This window comes from Adiantum capillus-veneris, chromosome 22 (genome assembly GCF_014529385.1).
Source record: "Adiantum capillus-veneris isolate H3 chromosome 22, ASM1452938v2, whole genome shotgun sequence".
NCBI lineage: Eukaryota > Viridiplantae > Streptophyta > Polypodiopsida > Polypodiales > Pteridaceae > Adiantum > Adiantum capillus-veneris.
Genome location: NC_140952.1, coordinates 19631813 through 19658326, shown reverse-complemented (window position 1 = coordinate 19658326; position 26514 = coordinate 19631813). Strand labels below are relative to the sequence as shown.

At 40.3% G+C, this 26514-nt stretch overlaps 1 protein-coding gene across 1 annotated transcript in view; it reads right to left on the bottom strand.

Moving 5' to 3' along the window:
- Positions 1 to 263: 263 nt before the first annotated feature.
- LOC147428994 (uncharacterized) overlaps positions 264 to 26514 on the bottom strand; it is a 62904-nt gene continuing 36653 nt past the window's right edge. The window contains exon 4 of the mRNA XM_086494964.1: positions 264 to 1114. Coding sequence (XP_086351090.1) covers positions 264 to 1114 — 851 coding nt within the window. The remainder of the gene's footprint in view (positions 1115 to 26514) is intronic.

The following is a 26514-nucleotide window of genomic DNA, read 5'->3' as shown; positions in this document are numbered from 1 at the left end:
ATAAAAAACTTACAAACTAAATTACAATCATTTAACTCTAAAAACGCATCACTACAACTTTAAGATAATGTGCATTGCCAAAATTTGATACAACCATCTGCTTGAACTTACAATTGTGATATTATAAGACATTTAAGTACAAAACATAACTACTCTAATGATAAAATTAAATTCTCTTCCGACGTCCACGCCTTTTCAATTTGAATCGTGCTCTCCATGCAGCTACCAATCTAGCAAAAAAGAAAAGAAATAACATACCCAACTTAGAGCAGGGAATAATCAAAAGAACATAAATATAACATAATTAAGAGAGAAAAATCATTCACCTTACGTCGACCGATGCAAAATTTTGTATCTTCTCCATGCTCTAAACCCATTATCACGAAGTGCTCCCGCACATTGGCCAATGTCCAGTGCTTGTTCACTTGGACGGTTTCAACCGCACCACTCGACAATTTGATTGCAATATCAAATACCTCAATTGTAGCATCGGTGGATTGCAATGGAATCCATTCACCAAGCTTGCACATCCACCTTTCATAGAAGTACCGCACATAAAGGATGGAGCGCACCTTGATGAAAAGGATAGCAATGCCAAAACTTCGAACCTGACACCGAAAGCGATCTCCGTTGTGAAGTCCTTCAAGATACCCCCCCTTCTTAGCAAGGATGGCTTCCAATGTATCGTATTGTAGATCTTTGCAAACATACATAGTATTTGTATGATGGAAAGGCAAAGATCCAAAGATGCTAGCGAAGACATGAGCAGGACAACACCATCCAAGCCCAATGGAACGTGAAGCTTTTCCAAATTTTAATGATGCTCTCACATCAACTACAATCTTGGCTTTCAAAGACATTACAGGGAATGCATCTGGCTTTGGCCACTCCATGCTACGCAAGGTTGTAGCCTCCAAAGGTTGTAGCTCTCCGTAGTCTTCCTCATCTTTAGGTACAATGTACTTGTGGGTGTAGAAGAACACCCTTTGTCGTGCAAGGTTTGATGAAGTTGTGTTGGAGAAGAGCATATCCCCAAGACTTGCATGCATGGCCGTAAATGTGCCTGAAAGGCACGAGAGTGGTTGCTCCTCCACAAGGCTAGAAGGGAAAACATCTACATAGAAACAAAACAGTCCGTGAGATGTAAAAAGTCCATCTTTTTGTTACCACCAAAACCATTGAAATACAAGGGACATACAATTACAAGGAAAATCCCTTGGGTTGGTGATCCCTCGTAGACGCATGTGTCCAAACATGAAAACATGTTGAACGATTGCCACCGTACCCTTGTCTCTTACTTGCTTGAAGCCTATTAGTCTTCCCTTCCAATGGAGATCAACGTTTGTTCTTTCACGAACACGATGGGGACCGATTGTGGAAGGTTGCATGTAGACCCACACACCTTCTTGAAAAACCTGAGGTTCCCATTGCTACTCCTCATTCTTCGAGTTGTGGAGAACCATACTTTGAATGATGGGTTTGGGGCGTCTATTTTGACCATTGTTTGCCATGGATGCTAGTGGGAGCTTGAAATTGCAATGGAGAGTTTGGGGAAGGAGGAGGGAGACAGTTTAGAGAGAGAGTGGGAGCTTACAGTTGCAATGGAGAGCTTGAGGAAGGAGGAGGGAGACAGAGTTTAGAGAGAGAGAGTGGGAGCTTAAAGTTGCAATGGAGAGCTTGATAAAGGAGGAGGGAGACAGTTTAGAGAGAGAGTGGGAGCTTAAAGTTGCAATGGAGAGCTTGAAGAAGGAGGAAGGTGTAAGAGTTTAGAGAGAGAGTGAGAACTTTGTGTTATGGAAAGGGGCTATGGAGGAAGGGAGTCTTGGAAAAAAGGTTCTAGAGTGAGAAAATGACTTTTTGATCATAGGATAGGTTTGGGGGGAGTTTTGGATGGAATATTTTGAATCTATTTATTTATTTTAATTTTGAAATTTTAGGGTTTTTGCAAAAACGTATCTGTGGACCCACCACTCTCCCCCTCCCTTTTTCCCCCTCCCTCTTTTGCCCATCCACCTCCCTCTAGGATACAAAGCAATAAATGAGTGGACAACCCTATTATTCTCTCTACTTTCTTAGGTTCTAGACTTATATACATTGGTCTCTTCCTATTGGTTGGAGCCTAATTAACCTTAATCCTATATGGCCCAAGGAGAGTCCACATTTTTCCTAATGTGAACTGCGAGCTTCATCTTCATCACCTTGTGGATGCTTTGACTTGTCCTCACTGAGGTTCTTTAAGCGATCTTGAATCAGCTGATTCAATTGATCTTTTTTGAAAGCTTAATTCTCTATGATAATGTCGTTGACACCCTTGACTTCAAGAAACTGTGTCTAGAGCTTATCTTTTATGCTCTACAACAAGATCTGCTTCTTTTCAGGAGATCTCATTGGGGATTCTTGATTTCGTTCCCTTGTTGTCATTGTCTGAACTTTTTCTTTTGGCTTGTTGCTTCTTCTTTTCCATGTAGAGCTTTGTTGGGCAGTCCTTCACCAAATGACCAATGGCACATTGGTTGCAATATGTCGCTATCTCAACATGTGCACCCTTTGGACGAGGTAGCTCTCCATAATACTGTTGATAATGGTTTCTTGTGGTATCTAGATACAGATATGACCTCTCTTTGCATGCATGAATGTGTAGATTACGAATGACTTAGGTGTATCCCCACTGGCTTCGTCTCTTTATCCTTCATCCACGCCTTGTCCTTGAGAAACTAAAAATAGCTTCCATTATTGCTTGCATACAAGATCAAATCACTATCCATGATTTCTAGCAGTTGTAATGCTAATTCTTCCATCAGTATATGGTCTTTGTCGTGGGGCTTCTGCATAGCCTTAGGGCTATGTTGCTATGTTTCCGAGTTGATTTTGGCGAGGTTTGCACCGAGGGTGAAGATCGAACTGAATCTTTGTTTTTCGTTTCCCTGGATGGTGCTTTTGGATGGGGTCCAAGTATGTGACTTATAGGTTGCCCACAAATGCTAAACTCATCCATATTTTTCACATCGGCTATTTCATAGTGCCTATCGTATTTGTCGACCACAATGACATCTTGACCTGACCTTCTACATTGGGCATTGTGAATTTCCAGTGGTTTCTCCTCCAGCTCGGCATCTTCCAATGCTTCTTGAAATTCCACTTGGGTTCCTGAAAAGGACACTGCTTCTTGTAAAGCTGGACTTCTTAATCCCACTCTTGAAGATATAGGGTCTCTTTGTTGAGTTTGAACTCCCCCCATCCAAGAGGGTTCCATATCTGATGTTGGCATCTGTTCAATGCCTGATGATATGACTTGTTGTGCTCTCTTAAGTAGCTCTTGAGATCGAGCTAGCTCTTTTTGAAGTTGTGCTATCTTCATAACTGGTACTTCCGGTGTATTCCCTGTTTGTGCGATTTGGTGTGTTTGTGCTTTGTCTTGTGTTGGTGCGGTGCACGAGACTTGTGCAGTGTCTTTCCATGTTGTGCCTTGTGTTGTGCCACCCATTTGTGCAGTGACAGTTGTAGTTGTTAACTCTTCTAGCTGCGTATCAAGAGGTAAAGCCATGACTAGATGATAAACATTACCACCTTCAGATTTGTAGTCTTCCCCTCTTGATCCAAATATTTCAGCTGCAAAATATTGGTTACTCTCTGCAGGAACTTCATGATTTGTGGAAGCTTTGTAGTAGCGACCATCCTCGTCTACATAAAGGGTACCAATTTGTTGTTTCCCATCTTGAGCTTTGTACATAAAAATACTTGGAGGATATGTGTAGAGCTCTATAAGTTGATCCTTGTGCAACATTTCTATCTCATTGTCGATGTATTTTCCGTGCCTCATGTAAATTGATCCCAGACAGTCTTCCATGAAATCTGGATGTGGGTGTAGTACATTCTTCGCTGTTTCAACTTCACATATTGAGATGTTCGAGTTTCCTCTATATCTTTCTTTGTCTTGATGTACAAATTCTGATTTATATCCTCATAGCATGGCAATCCTTTGTAATGGCCAATTAAATAGAGCCCACTTTGCTCTCCTGTAATTTTTGTGGATGTACTTGAAGCTTCATCTTGGCTGGTCTGGTTCCTCTGAGATGCCATTGCTTTCATCTTGACTCCCTTGTTGTACCTCTTTAGTGATAGCTCTTATAGCTTGCCTCAAAGATAATAAAAATTATTAGCACCCTTGTGTCGGTCTTTTTCGCTTGATATCCTTTAGCTTTTGTGGATGCCTTAATCTCTGAGTTTTCTGAACTGGGTTTTGCTTGAACTTCTTAGCTCCCTTGCTTGCCAAGGTTGATACTGTCTTATCTGGATGCTTGCTTTGCCTAGAGCTTTTTAGCAGGCCTTGATCTATTGGAAGCACTGTGATAAGTTATGCAACTTACCACTATATTGCAACGACTGCTCCCTTCGTAGCGATTCTTGATTCGAGCTAACCTGTGTTCACTTTAGCACACAATCTGAAAAATTCTATTTAGCTGGCAAACTTTTTCACAATGAATGTAAAAATTATTGATGTGCCTTTGACGGCCACACTTGTTCCCTGGGCTCGGAAGTGACTTTCAAGTTCTCTTTTAGCTTAACTAAACTTAAGTTAGCACAAGATAATTATGCACAAGTTGCAGTGATTTGCCAGCAAAAATCTTGTGTTAAAGTTCTCCAAAACTTGCGACTGTTGTTGCAAAATCAAGAGTCCTTGTGTATGGTCTTACTGCTACCAGATTTGTGTATGGACGTACACTAGGCTGTAGTTAACTTTTACACCTTTCTGCGGGTGACCAATGGTTTTCCCAAAAGATAATTTCAATCTGCTAACTTAGCAGTCTTCAATACCGTGACCGTTTTCTCACAATTCTTTCGAATTATCGATTTTAGACACTCCTGACTTCCGGATGCATTTTGAGGCCTTAAACGATGTTTTTCTCAAAGTTGACCTAAATGGTTGCCATTGGCATGCATTTAGTTCAAGTTTTGCTCTAGGATCTGTAGAGTTGCTCTCAGGCTACGTTTTGATATAAAAACTTTTCTGAGCCGATACCGTTTGTGAAAGTTATGGCCAAAATAGTGAAATGCAGTTTAGAATGGTCAAAATGAGTCCAAATTCAATTTTAAAAGAAGATTTGGGATCTCTGTGACACTGTGAACACTCCTGTATGGTCAAAATTACAGTTGGACCCTAAAACTGGGCTAGAGACATTCTACGTGTAGGATGTCTATATGCTCAGAATTTAACAAAATTTGGTCCAGAGACTCCCCTTAAGTCCAACAACACAATGGTATGATCAGAATTTCATTTGGACCTAGAAATGGCCTTGAGACATCCTACGCGTAGGATGTCTTTTTGCTCAGAATGACTTGAAATTTTCACCCCAGCTTCTCCTTGATGTGCTGATCACAGTGGTGTACTCATAGGTTGGTTTGGAGTCCTAAATCAAGCTGGAGACATCCTACGCGTAGGATGTCTAACTGCTCAGATTTTGTCCAAACTTGATCCCAAGATTCTCCTAGTGCTCAGCAACCCAATGGTATGCTTAGAATTGAATTTGGATGCCAATAGGTCAAGATTTGGGCTGCATAAGCTTCTAGTGCACTCCAAGAGTAGGATGTCTGACAATTCTTGTCTTTGCTTGGTAAATAGGCCAAACAAGGTCCAAATTCACTTTTGAAAAAAAGATCTGGAATCCTTGAGACACTTAGAACCTCCCTATATGGCTACAATAGAATTTTGACCACTTTATGACCTTGGAGACATCCTACGCATAGAATGTCTTTTTGCTTTGTTTCAGCTCAAACTTGCATTGTAGCTTCCCCTTGATGTGCTAAACTCACAGCTATTTTTACTTTTTGGTTTTGACACCTATAGGTTGGTCAAACGATCAAGAATCTGTTCCAAAAGCCTAATGTCTGTTCTGATGAATTCCCAAGTCAAATCAACTCCAATTTGGACCAAATTTGCCTAGGAGGCTTATCTAAGGCTATATGACAGCATGGTATGGCCACAGGAGGATTTTGGTCTCAGAATCATGCAGTAGACATCCTACACGTAGGATGTCTTTTTGCCCAGAATGAACCCAAACTTGGACCAAAGATTCCCCTAGTGCTCAGCAACCCAATGGTATGGTTAGAATTGAGTTTGGATGTCAAAAGACCCCAAAACTAGCTATTCTTGCCTTTTGTCCGTCCAAAAATGCTAAAGTCTGTTCAATCTTCACTTTCACTGACCCAAATGAGATGAAATTTATTACATGCACTCAATACAACATTTAGAACATGCTTATGGAGTCATCCTATGGTTTGGTCTCAAAATTAGGCCTTGGACACAATTTGGGTAGGATGTCTGGCAATTCTCGTCTTTTGGCTTTAATGTGTCAAAATTTGGTCAAATTTCCACTTTCTAGGTGAAAATAGGGTAGAACCTACCTTCTAAAACACACTGGTAACCTCAGTTTTTCCAAAAAGTGCCCAGATCACCTTGTAGACATCCTACGCGTAGGATTTCTACAGCTTATTTTTTCAGACTGAAGTGTCTCTGATGCTTCCTTATGCTCTTAGCAAGTGCACGTATGCTTCACATTTGCAAAAAATGCAAAAATCACTCAATTAAGCCTTTTCTGAAATTTTACGTTTTTTGACTCCGCCTTTTGGCTTTTGGTCCACAAAAATAGGGAAAACCACTCAAGTCAATATGTTACTAGGGTAAAACCTACCCTCTGAACCCACTAGTAACCTCAATTTCCCCAAATTCCCTGCCAAAAATGCCCTGGAGACATCCTACGTGTAGGATTTCTACTGTCTTAAAATGAAATTTTTTTCCAGTACTAGTACTCCCTATACTCTGTAGAGCTCTCAGCAATAATCACATAAACTTTTGGACTTCAAATCAGAAGTTAGCGTTTTCCACTTCTCTGATGAGCCTAATAGCAAATAAGACATGCATACAGTACTCTAGATCAGCAAAATCAAGATATCCTACTTACCCTACTCCTACTCATCATGTGAGATGGTGATTTTGATGTCTTGGATGCTTCTTGGCCTCACATGGACTCTCAAGTCAACCTACCACCACATCTACCACTCCAACTCCTACTCTCTACACCACAACCTACTATTACCTAATACTACCTAAGACTGAAGATCTAGGCTAGACACATGCTCCCTAGACTCCTCCTAGGACCTAGAGAGTCCACCACCCTCTGATCCTATCTAAATGTAAAATAGTACTTTGGAAAGCCAGAGGGACCTCTATCCTCAAGGACTAGTCTCGGTCACCTACTTAGGGCCCTCGTCCTTGGCAGAACGGCGCCAATGTTGGACGGATACGCCGTGATGGACGTCAACATAGCGAGAACTCACCTAACATATAATGTCAACTGAGGACGGAGCTCGACCCGCAGGTACGTGGAAGCAAGCATAGGGTGTCAATCTACACTCGACCGACTCTTGACTAATTCCTACAGAGGTCTCTACCCAATGTCTAAGCTACAGTCTTCAAGAGTGCTTAAGAAGAGATTTTCTACAACGCTTATAAGAGCCAAACATCCATCAAACAGTCTCAAAATGCCACAGAACTTTAAGGAGACCCTACTAAAACCAATAGGTTGCTCTCCCCAAGGTCCATGAACCAAAATCTCAACCTAAAACACCCGGTGCAAAATCGCGTAGGATGTGTGGCCAAAATTTGCAGGTCGTCGTTTCCAAAAACTAAAGTGCCTAATGTGTAGCTCTACTCAATGCGAATGCGTGGATATGCTGAAATGCAAAAACGGACAACGTATGCTCACCGAATCACCAGATGAAGCTCGTAGATGGAGCTTACCTGACCGTATGCGCATAATGTAGGTATTGGCGCGTAGCTCTCATCGAGGGAAACATGCTACACTTCTCCGCACTCAATTTCGACCACTGGTACGCGCGTAGCATGAAGAAGAAGCTCTCACTCTCTCTCGTACACAGTACACTCACTCACAGACAGTATATCAGATTATTAGAAGTCCCTTTACAAAGCTTTAGGTTTTGGTATATACTAAACCTTAGAAAACCTAATGTCCGGCCAAAATGACCTGATTTGTCCCTAGGCTTCTATAGAGCTTAATTACAACACCGTGAGCTGGCTTTGCTCATCCAACAAGCATCTGTGGCCAAAATACAATTGCCGACTTAAAATATGAAGTTCCTGTGTAAACATTACAAAAGTGGCTGTAATGGCTCAAAATGATAATACCGGGATATTCGATGATGTCCATGAGCTTGTATCTTCACATTACAGCATCCATCGTCATCTTCATCACTTCATCAGCATCTCCATATGGAATCTTTGAGGAATCTTTGTGGAAGTGTTGTTGAAAGGTTGACCTGTCAACAATTTTCCTCTCTAAGCAATTTTCACATCAAGTGCAGTCACTCGCCTTGGATGACAACAACACAGATGTTTTCAAGATGTTTGCTGCCAAGGATAAACTGGATGGGGATAACTATCCAATGTGGGCTTACATGATGCAACATGTTCTTGTGTCACGAGGAATTTGGAAGGTTGTGCACGGTATTCATGTACATCCAAAATCACAACCATAATCTATGAGGGATCTCAATCCTTAACCACAAATCATATTCATAATGAACCGACTCCCACACTTGGAGTTTGACATATCCCCTGCAGTCAATCGGAGTCCACACACATATGACTCTTTAGACATAATCTTTTTATGCATAAAATAAGTCCGAACACTAACTAAATCTAGAAAAAATCCAATTTCATGAAGTATCAATTTATTTGGATCCCAAAATCCCAACCAAAAGGTCCAAATTCTCTAAGTCTAGAGAAATTGCCAAGAATTGGCCTAAGTTCTTAACCAGTGATCCAATCTCAAAACTTTTGGACCAGGCATCATCTTGATGAGCCCTACCAGATGATATCATCAGATTGACAACATCTAACCATGCAAAGTTAATGCATCATATCTACACTTCACCCCTCTTGCACATAGATCTAGTTTTGACCTCGAAAGATGGAAAGAAATCATACCCATGCACATGGGGCATCCACATAAACCCATAAGGTTTCATAATCATATTATAATATCCCATCACCATAAAAATGATGCAAAACAGCTCCGACCTTTAGGTCAACCATAAACCATAACTTCACACATATGCAAAAATAACTTTTTGACATTTTTTGGAGCATGTATAACATGAAAATGAAAGCATTTCACCTCAAACCAATGCATCAAGCTCATCTCCATAATATATACTAACACTTTATCATATCACTTTCCCCATATGATACTCACACAACAAACGGTAACCCAAAAAGAAAGCCACTTTAATCATAGCTGCCTAAGCGGTTTGGGTTATCTAACCATATACCCTCACATAAGTTTATGGGTAATAACTGAAATCAACTCACCAAAAAAAACCATAAATCATACATAAGCGGCTCGGTTAACTCACGACGTCATATGGTACTCCCCCTTGGTAGCACCCCTACACGCGTAGGTAAAACCGATTATTGAATGATTAATAACTCACATACCCGAGGTGATAACGGAAATTTAAATACATTTATCATCAAGTTTCATTAATCTTTTCAATTGGTTAAGTGGGTTTTCCCATTCGGTGAATCTATATAGTGGTTCTCCAAGGAGCCTGGGGTCAAAAAATTTGACTAAGTGCAGCAGGCAGCAAGCTATTTTTTGACCATCTCTTAGTTCGTGCATGATTTCCACATGACTCATAATATCCAACCAACTCAAATGATTTTATCATATTAAAATGATCATTTAGTGTAAGAGAATAAACGGGAACCAGGATTAGGATATAGACATGTGCTTATAGATCTATCTCAATACGGGGCCAATCGTAAAGGGGTCCAAATGAGAGATGGTATGTCAAAGAGTAAGGCTAGCTAATGGAGCTTGAAGACCTTAGGGTTAGCTTCATTAAATACCTCCAAAGGTTAGTCTTAAAAAATCATTTGACCTAAGGTAAGCTAGGGCTGAGGTTGAGGTGGGAACCCGGCCCAAGCTTGAGGTGCTTGTCATGCTTGATGGCTAAGGTGCTTGAGGTGTTTGTCATGCTTGATGGATAAGGTGATTGAGGTGTTTTTCGTGCTTGATGACTAAGGTACTTGAGGTGCTTGTCGTGATTAATGAATAACATGCTTAAGGTGCTTGACTTGCTTGCCGACTAGGGAGCGTGAGGTGCTTGTGGGAACACCACCCAGGCTTGAGTTTCTTTGTCATGCTTGCTCACTAAGGTGCTTGGGGATAAGGTGTGCAAAATTCAACAATGATCCCTACAAGGAGGGGGCGAGCCCTACAAGAGGGGGGATGAGAGAGAACACACACACCCTCACACAAGGCAAGCTTGGTGCAAAGAAAGCAAAAGGGACACTTGTCAAGTTCCTCCTCATGTTGCCTTCATGGTGGGCCTAAATCCTATTGGTTGACCACCCAAGGGATCCAATGATAATCTAGAGGATTTAATTAATTGTTTTTGCATTTATCAAGTCCTCTCTCTCAAAGGGGAAAGGGGGACACTTGTCCGAAGACTACCCTTGTTGCTTGTAATGCCTCCTGCTTGTGATTGGCTAGACCTGGAGGGGCCCAATGAGCTTCAAGCATGAACTACAAGGGGGGGTCGACCAAGGAAGCTAGGGGCATGCTTGGGGGGTATACTCCCCCCCCCCCCCCCCCCCCACACACACACACTCATTGTGCATTGTGCAAAGTGCAAGAGCTCCCTCTCCTTGTCCAAGCAAGTAGAGAGGTTGAGAGACTACACCAACACTCTTGGCTATGGAATGCAAATCCAACCAAGAGCCATGCTTCAATGCTTAAGCTTGCCATCTTCTCCATCTTAATTACTATGCTATTATGTATGCTAGCAAGAAGAGTGATGATAAGTGAGGAACTAATTCTTTCTCCTATGAAATGTTTCTTCTTCCTCTTCCCTACCCTCATTCCTTGCTAGCTCTCTCCACCTTCAAAGGTGTTTGAGGTCTTGGGACTGAGTCTTGGGATAGTTAATGCTTTCCACAAAGCTTATGTTATGCTCGGGATGCATGAATCTTTCCATCTTCATTGCATCACTTAGGTCACAAGGAACACAAAGATTGTATTGTAACTAGTCTCTCTTGATGGGAGAAACTATAATGCAAATGCCTATTGGAGGGGGGACCGCGGGCTCCACATAAATCCGGTCCTCAACTGTTATCATGTTCTCTAAACTCTCTCTCTTGTAAAAGTATTGTTCATGCCAAGTTAACTAAATGACGTGTTTATGTTGCTACCATCAATTAAGTTCACCTGCTATGCTCACAAAGTAATTTCCTAAAAGGTACTTCTCTAATTTCTATTACTCTCGAAGTTAATAGGAAATTTCCATTCCATTGGTATCAGAGAATTTGGTTTCTCTTTTCTTGCTTAAGAAGATAGGTCCTTAAGTAGCCTATAATGGTTGATTTTGTTAATTATATTGGGGTTAGTGGGACGCGGATCTATTATCGGTTTTGTTGAGCCCACTATGTGGGATATGGGAGATTTGGACTTAATAATGGGGTCTTTTTAGAATTTCCTACGACTTTACCATTATTGATCCATAAGAAGTCCAAAAGGAGCTAGCCCTTGGCAATTCTGAAATATTAGACCCACTCCACTACTCTCTATAATTAACCACTTTGAGCGGTGGGTGTAGATACTCAAGTGCCAATTTTTGAAGGTTAAAAGGAGTAGCAACTAAGGTTTTGAATTGCCAAAGCATACACTAAGTAAGTACACAAATTTTGTTAATATTAGACCCACTCCACTACTCTCTATAATTAACCACTTTGAGCGGTGGGTGTAGATACTCAAGTGACAATTTTCAAAGGTTAAAAGGAGTAGCAACTAAGGTTTTGAATTGCCAAAGCATATACTAAGTAAGTACACAAATTTTGTTAATATGGCTGGCAATAACTAAGAGAGTAGAATGAACATTGATACCTTTGATTTTTCACATGAAGGTGCTAATGATGATGCCCCCATGTTTGTCAATTATCTCGTCACAAGGTTGCAGCAAGCTATGGACAACCTTGATTTGCAAGCCGAAGTTATTTAACAACTTCACGCTTATGGGATTTTCCTTCCTCTCCAAGAGGAGAGAGATCTTAGGCCTCTTGAAGAGACCCCCAAAAGAAGCCTCTATCCCATACGAGAGGAGGAATCCAAAGAGCAAGAAAGCAATGAAACCTTAAGTTCCACTGAAGATGTGGCTCCACGAATATGACGGTCTAGATGATTTCCAACTCCTCACAAGAGGAATCAATTTCCAACAAGGGGCGAGATGGAATGTCAAGCCCATGGAAAAAAAAGAAAAAAATGATGCAAAGAGGAAATCCAATGCCCAAAAGTCTTCCCAAGGCACTTCCAACAACACAATCCATCCAAGGAGAAGGGAGTTTACAAAGGCAAAAAAAAACTCTTTCATGAAGATCTTGAAGCTTTTTGCAAGGACTATAAGTGTTTTAAGTGTGGGAAGCAAGGACATGGCTATTGTTCTTGCCCCAAGAAAAATCTTGCAATGAGACTCCTAGGGCTTCCACCATCGAAGCTCCAAAAGAGGATGCTTATTTCAAAGGATAATTTTCTCCTATGGGGAAAGGTGAGGGAGCATGATGCCTTCATCCTATTTGACCCTAAATCTACTCACAACTTCATATCAACGGAGTAGGCCACCAAGTTAGGCATTCAAGCTTCTGAGATAGGAGATATTGTAATGGCTGACACAGCTTTCAAGTGATAGCAAGCCTCCATTAGTCCCTTGATTCTGGGAAGTTGAGGCTTCATGTCCAAAGCTATGTCGACAAAGAAGACTTTTTCATCTCTCCTCTCCAACATGAGGATGCTATCCTAGGGGCACCATGGTTTGATCCCATGGCTACCAGCATGAAGTTCCGAGCCTGAAAGAAGAATCTACTTCACCTAAAGGGAAAAGATCATGTATATAGATGCTAGTGAGTGTGGTCATACTATACCAATTCTAAATCCTCTTACTTCTGATAAATCAATGAAGAGCTCAGTTTTAACGTACATAACTTTTGTCAAAGAGTCCCTAAAAGATCCTAATGTTTCATCAAATGTAAATGGTAGCAATCAAGAAGAGTTAGACTTGTCTAATTTTCTGAAAGGATTCCAAGATTTGTTCATCGATGATATCCCTATGGACTTACCTCCAAACCGAGGGGATGATAACCATCACATTGAGCTCCTTTGAGGAAGCTCACCGCCTAACAAGTCTCCTTATTGTGTTTCTCAAGCTCAACAAGAGGAGATCATGAGGCAAGTACAAGAATTGGTTGACAATGGGATGGTGAGGCCTAGGTCCTCTCCCTCTTGTTCTCCAGTCCTTTTAGTGCAAAAGAAAGATGGTACATACCATATGTGTGTGGACTATCGAGCACTAAACGGTATCACTATCAAAAATAGATTTTCCGTGCCTCCGGTAGAAGATCTGTTTCATAAGCTACAAGTCTCTATCTACTTCAATAGTATTGACCTTAAAAGTGGCTATCATCAAATAAGGATAGTGGATGAAGATATCCTAAAGACCGCGTTTTGCACAACGTTTGGTCTCTATGAATATCTAATCATGCGTTTTGGCTTGACTAATGCACCATCCATGTTCAATCATCTAATGGAGAAAATGTTTAGACCCTATTGCAAATTCACTAGTGTTCTTAATGATATCATCATCTACTCCAAGTATTTGGAGAAACATAAGGAACATCTCCAAGTGGTTTTTCAAGCATTGAGGAAGAACAAGCTTTTTCTCAACCAAAAGAAAAGAAAATTTTTCCTTCAAGAGATTCAATACCTAGGTCATATTATCTCTCAAGATTGTATCCGTATGGATCCATTGACATTAGAGTTACGTAATACAATCATGGCCTAATCCAAGGAATCTACATGAGCTAAGAAGCTTTATTGGTATGTGTCCATACCAATAAAGCCAACTTCATAGCAAATGTGACCATTCGAATGTTTAAAACTACCTAGTCATAAAGTCCTTGTGTAAACAAACCCCTAAGGCTTAAAGCTAAGGCCTTAGTTACAATCAAAAAGTAAGTGCCCTAACACATCAGGCACTAACAAGGTTTAGCAAGCAAGCACACTTTATTCCTGTGTAAAGACTATTAAGACACACCAAATGGAAACTCTCTTCATATCACAGATTTTCAAACACCACGGATTACCAACATCCATCGTGTCAGATAGATATCCTAGAATGACCATTAATTTTTGGAAAGGTCTCTTTGAAAATATAGGAGCAAGATTGTATTTCTCTTTGGCCTATCATCCACAAACAGATGGCCAAAGTGAGATAAACAATCTTACGATACTCGATCTACTAAAGACTCATGTTATAGAATTAGATCAATGCTCACGATGGAAAATGTATTTACCTCTTATAGAGTATGCCTATAATAATATTGTATATACTTCTACGAGAAAAGCACCCTTTGAAATAATTGAGAGAAGACCTAAAAGTCCCTTTCTACTTAAAGTACATGGGAAGATCTTCGCTGCCGATGAGTATAGCCGTGACCTACAAGAATCTTTTCAAAATATTAAGGAGGCTATATCCATCTCTCAAAAAAGGAAAAAAGCTGCTTCTGAAAAGCACAGAAGGTACTTAATGTTCAAAGAAAATGATTGGGTCTTACTTAAGTTTCCTAAGGCTCGATTGAGGCAAAAAATGGACAAAAATCCTATGGGCCATCAAAAGTACTATGCTAAGCTAGCAAAAAGATACTATGGTCCTTTCCAAATCTTGAAGCCCATCAATGAGATGGCTTATCAATTCAAGTTGCCAACCATTGGCTCATACACAATGCTTTTCATGTGAGCCTACTTAATCCCTACAAAGGAGAGCCACCAAGTGAACTAATTATTGAAAGACCCTCCCAAAATCGAAGATCAAGAAGAGGTGCTACAACCCGAAGCTATCCTTTGTGAATACAAGGAACTACAACATGGTAAGATTACTCTATGGTATCTTGTTAAGTTCAAAAATATCCTTTTGAATATGCTAGATGGATGCAAAGAATACAGCTTAAGGATAGTATGAACCTTGTCAATGCTTACAATGCCACATTAGAGTAAGCAAATGTACAAATTTCTTTTAAATGACCAATGTTTTTGTCTCATAAGACTAGTTCTCTTTTTATTGTGCACAAATTTAAATAGTATGCATTCCTAGAATCATGTTTGTGATGACGACATCTCTCAAACACCAAGTAGAATTTGTCACTCTACTTGGGAGAATGAAATGGACTAAAGAGCATACATGCTTGCGGCAGCTATGTCTCCCAAGCACCAAATGGATTATTCATCTATCTTGGAAAGATATCATAGGGTAAAAAGGGATCCTCTACCCCCTAAGCAATATTGACTAATGACTAAGGCTTTATCTCTTCTACCTCATAGTTGAGGACGACTATGATTTCAAGAAAGAGGTAATGTCATCAAATCTAATATCTAACCAACCCAAATGATTTCCTCATATTAAACTAATCACTTAATGTGGGAGAATAAACAGGAACAAGGGTTAGGATATAGACATGTTCTTATAGATCTATCTCAACACGGGACCAATGATAAAGGGGTCCAAATGAGAGATGGTCTGTCAAAGAGCAAGGCTATCTAATGGAGCTGTAATATGTTAGGGTGAGCTTCATTAAATACCTCCAAAGGTTAGTGTTAAAAAGTCCATTGACCTTAGGTAAGCTAGGGTTGATGAGCTTAAGGTGGGAACCTGGCCCAAGCTTGAGGTACTTGGTGTTCTTGATTACTAAGGTGCTTGAGGTGCTCGTCATGCTTGATGACTAAGGTGCTTGTGGTCCTTGATGACTAAGATGCTTGACGTGCTTGCCTACTAGGGAGCCTGAGATGCTTGTGGGAACACTACCCATGCTTGAGGTGCTTTGTCATGCCTGCTGACTAAGGTGCTTGTGGATAAGGTGTGCAAAAGTCAACAATGATCCCAACAAGGAGGGGGCAAGCCCTACAAGAGGGGGGAGGAGAGAGAACACACACACCCTCACACAAGGCAAGCTTGGTACAACGAAAGAAAAAGGGACACTTTTCAAGTTCCTCCTCATGTTTCCCTCATGGTGTGCCTAGATCCTATTAGTTGGCCACCCAAGGGGTCCAATGATAATTTAGAGGATTTAATTAAATGTTTTTTCATTTATCAAGTCCTCTCTCTCAAAGGGGAAAGTGGAAAACTTGTCCAAGACTACCCTTGTTGCTTGTAATGCCTCCTACTTGTGATTGGCTAGGCCTGGAGGGGTCCAATGAGCTTCAAGCATGAGCTACAAGGGGGGGTTGACCAAGGAAGCTAGGGGCATGCTTGGGGGGTATATCCCCCCCCCCCCCCCCCCCCCCCAACACACACGCACACACACACACACACACACACAGTGAATTGTGCAAAGTGCAAGAGCTCCCTCGCCTCTCCAAGCAAGTAGAGAGGTTGAGAACCTACACCAACACTCTTGGCTATGGAATGCAAATCCAACCAAGATCCATGCTTCAATGCTTAAGCTTGCCATCTTCTCCATCTTCATTACTATGCTATTATGTAGAGAGGTTGAGAGCCTACACCAACACTCTTGGCTATGGAATGCAAATCCAACCAAGAGCCATGCTTCAATGCTTAAGCTTGCCATCTTCTCCATCTTCATTACTATGCTATTATGTATGCTAGCAAGAAGAGTGAAGATAAGTGAGGAACTAATTCTTTCTCCTATGAAATTTTTATTTTTCCTCTTCCCTACCCTCATTCCCTGCTAGCTCTCTCCACCTTCGAAGGTGTTTGAGGTCTTGGGACTGAGGCTTGGGATAGTTACATATTTCCACAAAGTTTATGTTATGCTCGTGATACATGAAGCTTTCCAAATTCATTGCATCACCTTGGTCACAAGGAACACAAATATTGTATTGTGACAAGTCTCTCTTGATGGGAGAAACTATAATACAAATGCCTATTGGAGGGGGGGACCGGATCCACATAAATCCGGTCCTCAATTCTCTAAACTCTCTGTCTGGAAAAAGTATTTTTCATGCCAAGTTAACTAAATGTTGTGTTTATGTTGCTACCATCAATTAAGTTCACCTGCTATGCTCACAAATTAATTTCCTAAAAAGTACTTCTCTAATTTTCACTACTCTCAAAGTTAATATGCCATTTCCATTACAAGATACTTGATAAATAGGCTTCACTTGTCCCGAGTAGTCTTCCATGTAGTATTGTGGACACTCTTCAAGTGCATCGATCCCACATGAAATACTAGGGTCTATATAATCCTCGCAATCCACACAAGCACTAGATGGCTATCATCAGATAAGGATAGTTGATCAAGATATTTAAAGACCGCATTTCGCACCACATTTGGTCTTTACAAATACATTGTCATGCCTTTTGGCTTGACCAATGCACCAGCCACATTCAACCGCTTGATGGAGAAGCTGTTCCGGCCTCATCGAACCTTCACTGGAGTGTACTTTGATGATATTATCATCTTCTCTAATTCATTAGACGAACACAAGCAACACCTCCAGGTAATATTTCAAATTTTGAGAGAGAATAAACTTTATGTTAATCGAAAGAAAAGTGAATTTTTCTTGCAAGAGATTCCGTATTTAGGTCACATTAATTATCTCTCAAGATGGCATCCAAATGGATCCATCAAAGTTAGAGGTAATAAAAGGATGGCCTAAACCAAGGAATCTTCATAAACAAAGAAGCTTTATAGGTATGTGTGCATACTATAGACGCTTCATAGAAAAGTTCTCACAAATTGCAGGACCATTACATGACCTAACAAAGAAAAGCGTTAGGTACACATGGTCTGCTAAGGAGAACAATGCTTTCGAAAAGCTTATCTCTCAACCTGTGCTTACACTACCGGATCTCTCAAAACCATTTGAGGTCCAATGTGATGCTTGTGGTGATTGCCTTGGAGCTGTTTTACTCCAAGAAGGGCACGCCATAGGCTATGAGAGTCGAAGGCTCGACCCTGTAGAGCAAGCTCTAGGCATATATGAAAAGGAACTCCTTGCAGTTCTACATGCCTTAGCACTAGAATGGTAACCTAACAGGACATAAAAGTGTCCTTTCAGGGTTTTGGGAAAAAATCCAAAACCATAGTAGATCCACTCATTTTGAAGTATCCTTTCATGATCTTATAGTTCAATAACTACTACATATGGAAAAAATGAGAAACTTGTAATTTTTCTCATCCCTTGGTCACTACAAGCCTCCAAAGTTGATGGACCAGTGCATTTTGCCCAAAACAGCAATTTCTTACGGTTGATTGCATATAAATAAGAGTGGAGATTTTTGTAGGACATGAGATAAAATGCCCCATTAACTTCAATGGGTTGGTGACCAAAACATATGGTTGCTTTTACCTCACTAATTGTTTTTTGGGCAAAAAAAATAGGTACAAAAAAGTTGCATTTTTGCCATTCTGCGGACCTATCATCAAAGTTTCTATAGTCACGCTCAATACAGATACTATATACATGTTTTCTTAGTTCCCTTTGGGCCTCTGGATTCAAAAGGAGCCATGGAGCATGTCAAAAGGATAATGGATCTCTTACAATTGGAACCTTGGGGGCAATGATAAAATGCTAAATACAGCAAACATGAAAAAACTAGGTTTATGACCTCTAGAAACCCATAGAAACTACTCAATATCTAGCCAAGTTTGTAGTCTATGATTAGATATGGTTACTACCTACAAAATACACACAATTGGCCTAAGAAACTAGCAATATTGAGAAAGTTATACTTGCTACTCTAAAATGTATCGTATTCTTCAGCAATCAAAAAACTCAACCATCATCATATAGTATGCTATATAGCATACTAGGTCCCACAAAACTCAAGGACGATTAGCTTTATGTTATACATTACACTTACACAATCAAAATTGAATTTGGATATAAAAAAAAGTCACCAAAAAAATCATAAAAGTGCTAATTTTGGCCAAAAATAGGATTATGCAATTCTTGTAAATTGGTCATAACTTTCAATTTTAACACTTAGCTCTCCCTACAAGCATCAAAACATGTTGAGAACTATGAAGGACTAACCTCTATCCATCTAAACCTCACAAACATGAAGTTTAGAGTGGTATAGTTGCCAAAAACTGGAAAAAAAAGCCAAAAACAAGACCCGTTTTATAACACAGTTTAGGTTCAAAAATGTTGTGCAAGAGTAAGGTTAATGGTGAGATCGATACTCAAAAAAAAATGCTAAGTTTTTTTCAGCTCATAAGGCAACTTTGTGGATATATAGCACCTAGAAATTAATTTTCATACTCTTCAAATAATTGGCAAGCAAAATGGTCACTTAACAGGACACAAAAGTGTCCAAGGACATAAAAGTGTCCTGTTACCATTCTAGTGTTAGACTCATGGAAGCACTATTTATTGGGGACTCCTTTCATTCTGCGAACGGATCACCAAAGTCTTAAGTACTTCATGACGCCGACCAAGCTCTCCGACAAAAAAATGAGGTGGGCAAATTTCCTTTCACAATTTCATTTTCATATTGCTCACATTGTTGGCAAGCATAATCAAGTAGCTGATGCACTCTCAAGACGACCGAGAGTGAATGCGGTTTCCATAGCAACTCATAATGATCTATCTTCAATGATAGATGAGTACGCTATTGATCCCGATTTTAGAGATGTGATTTCAGCCCTTGCATTAGGGAAGAAAGAAGAACCATTTACTTTACAAGATGGTTATCTTCTCTATGGCAATAGACTATGCGTTACTAACTCACTACGTGAGAAAGTAATGTATGAATCTCATGCTCCACCGTATGCGGGGCATAAAGGGATCCAGTCTACCTTAAAGGGAATTGAAACATATTTCTATTGGCCTACCATGAAAGTGAACACACAAGAGTATGTTTCTAAATGTGTGGTTTGCCAAAAGACAAAATTTGATAGAGGGAAGAAACTTGGACTGCTTCAACCCTTGCCAATCCCTAATTCACCATGGGAGAGCATATCCATGGATTTTATCTTTGGATTGCCTAAGTCTATCCATGGGAATACGGGAATACCGACGATAGTAGACAGGTTCAGTAAACAAGCTCAATTTATACCTGTCAAAAAGACTATCAAAGACCATCAAATGGCAACCCTCTTCATTTCACAAATTTTCAAGTACCATGGCTTGCCAATGTCTATAGTGTCGCATAGAGATCCTAGAATGACCAGTAATTTCTGGAAGGGTCTCTTTGAGAATTTATGAACAAGACTAAACTTCTCTTCGGCCTATCATCCACAAACGGACGGCCAAAGTGAAATAGCTAATCTAACAATTCTCAATCTACTAAAAGCCTATGTAACGTAAGAAGATCAAAGATCCCAATGGGAGAAGTACTTACCTTTAGTGGAGTATGCTTACAATAACACTGTACATACTTCCACGGGAAAAGCACCTTTCGAGGTAATTGAGAAAAGATCAAAAAGTCCCTTTCTACTTAAGGTACATGGGAAGATCTTCGCTGCAGATGAGTATAGCCGAGACCTACAAGAATCTTTTCAAAAGATTAAGGATGCTATCTCTATCTCACATCAAAGGCAAAAGGCTGCTGCTGACAAGCACAGAAGAGCCCAAGCCTTTAAAGAAAATGATTGGGTCTTGTTAAAGTTTCCCAAGGCTCGATTAAGGCACACGACGGGCAAGAATCCTACGAGCCACCAAAAGTACTATGCTAAACTAGCAAAAAGGTACTATGGTCCCTTCCAGATTCTTAGGCCAATCAATGAGATGGCCTATCAACTCAAGTTGCCCAATCATTGGCTCATACACAATGCTTTCCATGTGAGCCTATTAAAGCCTTACAAAGGAGAGCCACCTCAAGAACCAACTATTGAAGACCCACCGGAGATCGAGGACCAAGAGGAGGTGCTGCAGCCCGAGTCCATTCTCTGACATGAAGACAAGGTATTAAGAGGTGGTAAGACTATCCGACCATATCTTATTAAGTTTAAGACTTATCCTTTTGAAGATGCTAGATGGATGCAAGGCATACAATTAAAGGATAACCTAAACCTTGTCAATGCTTACAATGCTTCCCAAGAGTAAGCAAATGTACAAAATGTTAAAAATGAACAAAGTTTTTTTTGTCTTATAAGACTCTCTTTTTCTTTATTGTACACAAAAATGAAGTTTGCGGAGACGACGTCTCCCAAACACCAAGTAGAGCTTGTCACTCTACTATGGAAGGTTGATAGGACTAATGTGCAGACATGCTTACGGCAGCCTTAGGCTCTCAAGCGCCAAATGGACTAGTCATCCATTGTGGAATGATGTCGTAGGGTAACATAGGGATTCTCTACCCACTAAGAAAAGGACTCATGAATATGCTTTATCTTCTCTACACCATAGTCGAGGATGACTATGATTTCAAGAGAGAGGTAATGTCATAATAATCAATATCTAATTCTCCTAAATGATTTTCTCATATTAAACTGATCATTCAATGTGGGGAAGTGCCAGGGGAGAAAAAGCTAGAATATTGGTTAAGCTAGCAGACCAGCCACAGTAGCGATCCAAAGGAGGGAAAATAGGGATCCAAAGGGGGGGCCATCTGCAAAAGATCCATGTGCAACAATGGGCTAAAAAGACCCTAAGGTTCAGCCCATTAAGACTTCTAAAATGCTAAGGTTCCAAAATTCAAAGGTTGTGTCCAAAGTTCAACCCTAGGGGAAATTGGATGCTTTGTGTGTAACTAAAAAGTCTTTGCATATCCCTACATGGGAGGGGGCGAGCCCTTATTCTAGGGGATGAGAGAGAAAGTCACACACACACACACTCTCCCTTTACACAAAGGGAATTAGGGACACATGTCAGCTCCCTAGCCCAGATGCCCACAAGGTGTGCCCAATTCCTATTGGATGGCCTTGGAGGTGGACCAATGAGAATTAGGCTAGAGTAAATCTAGTTTAATTAATTTAAAAACACTTAATAAAAGAACCAATGAGAATTAAGTCTCCTAGAAGACTATTGGATAGTCTCCGGAGCCCAATGGCTTGCCTGATTCCTATTGTCCAGGAGGCAAAGGGGTTCAATGAGAGTTTAGTTTAATTATTAAATTACCTAAAGCTCTCACAAAAGGGGAAAGGGGGACACATGTCCGAAGGCTATCACTTATGCTGCTTAATAGCCATTGGCTTGACTTGGGGAGGTCCAATGGGGATCCTGCAAGAGCAAATAGCAAGAGGGCTCGCCCAAGAGAGAGAGGGTGCTGATTTTTGCAAGGCATTATCACACACACACTCACACAATCTCATGTGTGAAGAAAGAGAAGACTATCTCTTCCCAAGATTTAATGGAGAGCTCATCACCTACTCCAAGCTTGTGAGATAGAAGACTACATCGACACACTCTTGGCTTGTGGATGCAAATCCAACCAAGATCCAAGCTTCAATGCATGCTCATCTCCTCTACCAAGCTAATTACTAAGCTAAAGCTATGCTAATATGAGTGATTATGTGAGGAGATGTACATCTTTCTCGTAAGATACTCCTTCTTCCTCTCAATCTACTCTCATACCCTGCTAGCTCTCACCATCTTACTCTCATACCCTGCTAGCTTCAATGCATGCTCATCTCCTCTACCAAGCTAATTACTAAGCTAAAGCTATGCTAATATGAGTGATTATGTGAGGAGATGTACATCTTTCTCGTAAGATACTCCTTCTTCCTCTCAATCTACTCTCATACCCTGCTAGCTCTCACCATCTTCGAAGGTGTGTGAGGTCTTGGGTCTGAGAACGGGGATAATTAAAGTTGTGTTTACTAAGTGTTTTAATTAGTGCATGAAGCTTTCATCTTCATTGCACTAGATAGTCTTGAAGGAACACAAAGAATTGTATTGTACAATGTCTCTCTTGATGGGAGAAACCATAATACAAATCCTTTTGGAGGGGGGACCGGCTCCATGCAAATCCGGTCCTCAACTGTTGTCAATAACTTAATTTCTCTCTCTTTTTAAAGTATTGTTGATGTTATCTAACTAGGTGTTATGCTTTTTGTTGCTCTCTCCACCCAAGCACTCTTGTAATTCTCATTAGGAAAGGCTATTCTAATGAAATGCCTACTATGTTCATGCTAATTTCCGCTACACATAAGTTTTTAGACCATTAAATGTTACATCTTGTGAGCTTTTAAATTTTGGCTTAACAAACATTTTTCTCCTAGAATCATTAAATTGTCTTCCAATTGGATTGCAGTGGTGGTCACTGCCTCCCAAGTAGTGATACCTCTAATGACTAGGGCATTATAGATATCCTCATGTCGCAATCCCCTAATAAATATATCAAGCGATTGGTTATTGTTACAACACTCATTTGGATTTGTGCGCATCTATCGCACGTGTCAAAGCAAGGGACTTACTGTACACTATGTGCGAGCCACAAATGGCTTCAAGCACACAACCAGATTAATCTAGCAAGATCAGAGAGCAAGGGCGTGTCACTCACTTCCCTATGCTCGCCTTCGTGAAGGGTTCCTCGCCGTAAAGAAGAGGGAGCTACCATTGTGCCACTCTCAACCTCCTTGCCACCGTCGTGCCATCGCAATGCTCATTCTCTCTCTCTCTCTCTCTCTCTCTCTCTCTCTCTCTCTCTCTCTCTCTCTCTCTCTCTCTCTCTCTCTCTCTCACACACACACACACACACACACACACACACACACACACACACACACACACACACACACACACACACACGCATACACACGCACACAAAGAGATGAATAAGAAGATGGAGATGGAGCAAGAGCACTCTTCAATTGCACAAATGAGAGAATGAGTGATATTTAGGTTTAGGTGACTTTTATGTATGCTCGCCCATTCACACTTGGGCACCCATGCTTAGCCAACTAACCCTTGAATGTTCCAGTTAGAGTGCGCCTCTCATCGGCGATCACTCTTACCCTTTTCCTATTGGACCGACAAGCCCGGCCCATGACTACTAGAAGTGGATGCCGGTGGTTAACATGCCCCCCTTCTTGATGTAGATTCCGTCCTCGGAAGCTATTGAGTTGAAGCTCGTTCATCGAGGTGGAAGAGAATTTGAGATGAATTTCCTTAGCCTTCTTCAGTCCACTGCAAAATCAAATAAAATTGGCACAGTAATTGGGTGAAAGCATGTTAACTTGTCATGCTTTTTCATGTCCCGGACAAGCTAACTAACACAATTTTGATATATGCTAACTAGTACAATAACTTGAGCTACATCTCCAAGATCTATGACATATGATATATCAATAGAAAGCACTTGAAACAAGGAATCCAAATGTACAACCTCTGACAAATTTTGATATTATTTGTAAAATATTTACCAAACGCCCAACTTTTCGAAGATGTGCTAACTTGAAACTGCTAACTAGCACAAAAAGCGCGACAGGTTAACATGCTTTCACCCAATTGCATTCTTATATACAATTAAAAAGAATATGTATTTGTAGGCAGACAAATTGATTGGTAACAGAATATTAAACAATTTTTCAATAATAAACATTAAATTGTAATATAACCAAAAGCATAAACAGTCGTAAAGGTCAAAAACTAAACAAGTCTAGGGTTGCTAATTTAACGATCGAAAGGCACTAGAGATCAACTATTAATACCATGGGCAAGCTTCTCAATTTTCTCTGGTCAATTAAGTTGTTTAATCGGGTGGATGCATGAATAGGTGGACCAAAAACCTTGTCCCGGACAGAGGTTTTATAACCGGTACATAAAACCATCTCTATTAGTTCAATTCGATATATTCTTTTGAACAGCTTTTTAATTAAATATAGAATTTCCACATCTTTTTGTTAAATATAGAAGTTGGCTCTGTACCTCTTAACTATGCACGTCAGCCAGCTCTTTACACCATTACTATTTCCACGTCTCATTTTCAAATATAGAAGACGGCTCTGTAGCTCTTAACTGTGCACGCCAGCCATCTCTTTGTCTTCCCGCTCTCTCGTTTTCCTGTCTCTCTCTAACTCTCTGTGTAGGAGCACAGATTGCTGTTTTATTTTGTAGGCCTATCACACATCTATTACTGTCATATATTGCTCTTGCTCTTTGTAGGCCTATCACCTCGCTCAATCTCTCCCTCTCTAGCATGGAGCAATAATCTCACACTGTATGTGACTACTCTTAGCCTCACTGTGAACTGTGTGCTAGGTATGCTGTTGATGTGGTCAAGGAATATCATGCTAGGAGAAAGAGGGAGCAGCATGCTAAGAACAAACTTGAGCAGGTAGCACGTGAGGAAGATAATGATCAAAATGGTCCTGATGATGCAAAGAGTCAAAGACTTTGCAATGACCTTGTTATGCTCTTCAATTGGCGTACAAAGGCCCTCGATGTTGCATCATGCTCAGATATTTTGTGCAAGTTTGTCAATCATCCTTCTCTTGGAGACCTTGAAATGCCCAGGGCACAAACAACCTTCGTTGAAGACATACGCAACACAATAGATGCAATCAAATTACCCAAGAGCGGACAAGAGCTCTTTCTTAAAATTAAGGTTCATCACCACAATGATTATGAATGTTGAGTGTACATCTACCTCAAAAGTGAATTTTTCAGCTGCATCTAAGTTGCTAAATTTGCACAAGAGGAACTTCATAGATGCAAAGAATCGGTTGAGGGCAGCAGGTGATGGCAATTTGCCAATCTCTTTGTGTGCTCAACAGCCCATAGATCTTGGTTTCATAACATCTGATGAGAAAGAGTTGATCTTCTCTTTTTGGATGTCTAACACTCGTGTCTCACCCAATAAGAAGGATGTGTGCAGAAAGTGTATGGAAGAAATTCATATGTCAAACGTCCTGTGCATCTTCTTGAACAATCTCGGGTAATAACTTGCTTCACTATATCCATTTTTGTTTTCTAATATTTGCATTCATGACCTATATTCACTATAATTCGGTTGATAAGAGTAGATATGAAATCGGATATGAAGGAAGTTATAAATGGAAATAAGAGGATCTGTATTTGGTCCTAGACTAAGAGTAGATAAATATTGGATGTGAAGGATAATATAAATGGAAACATAGTTTTTATCATACGTATATGTTTGCTGAAACATACGTTTGTAGACAGACGCATACTTTCACACGCGTATGATATGTATAAACTGGTTAGGTAAAAAACTGGTTTACATAACCAGTAAAAATCTTTTAACACTTATTTCTCACCGGTATACATAGTGGTTAAGTGTTCACATGTACTCGTCAAGTGTTCACATGTACTGTTTGTCATGTCAGATAGGTACAAAACATATCTGTTTGAAAGGAAAATACTGGTTTACATATCCCAGTAAATTTTTTTGTACACTTATTTCTCACTGGTATACATCGTGATTAAGTGCTCACATGTACTGCTTAGGTAAATAACATACCAGTTTTAAATGAAAAGACTGGTTTACATCAGCATTCAGAACATTTGAGCTGGTTGACAC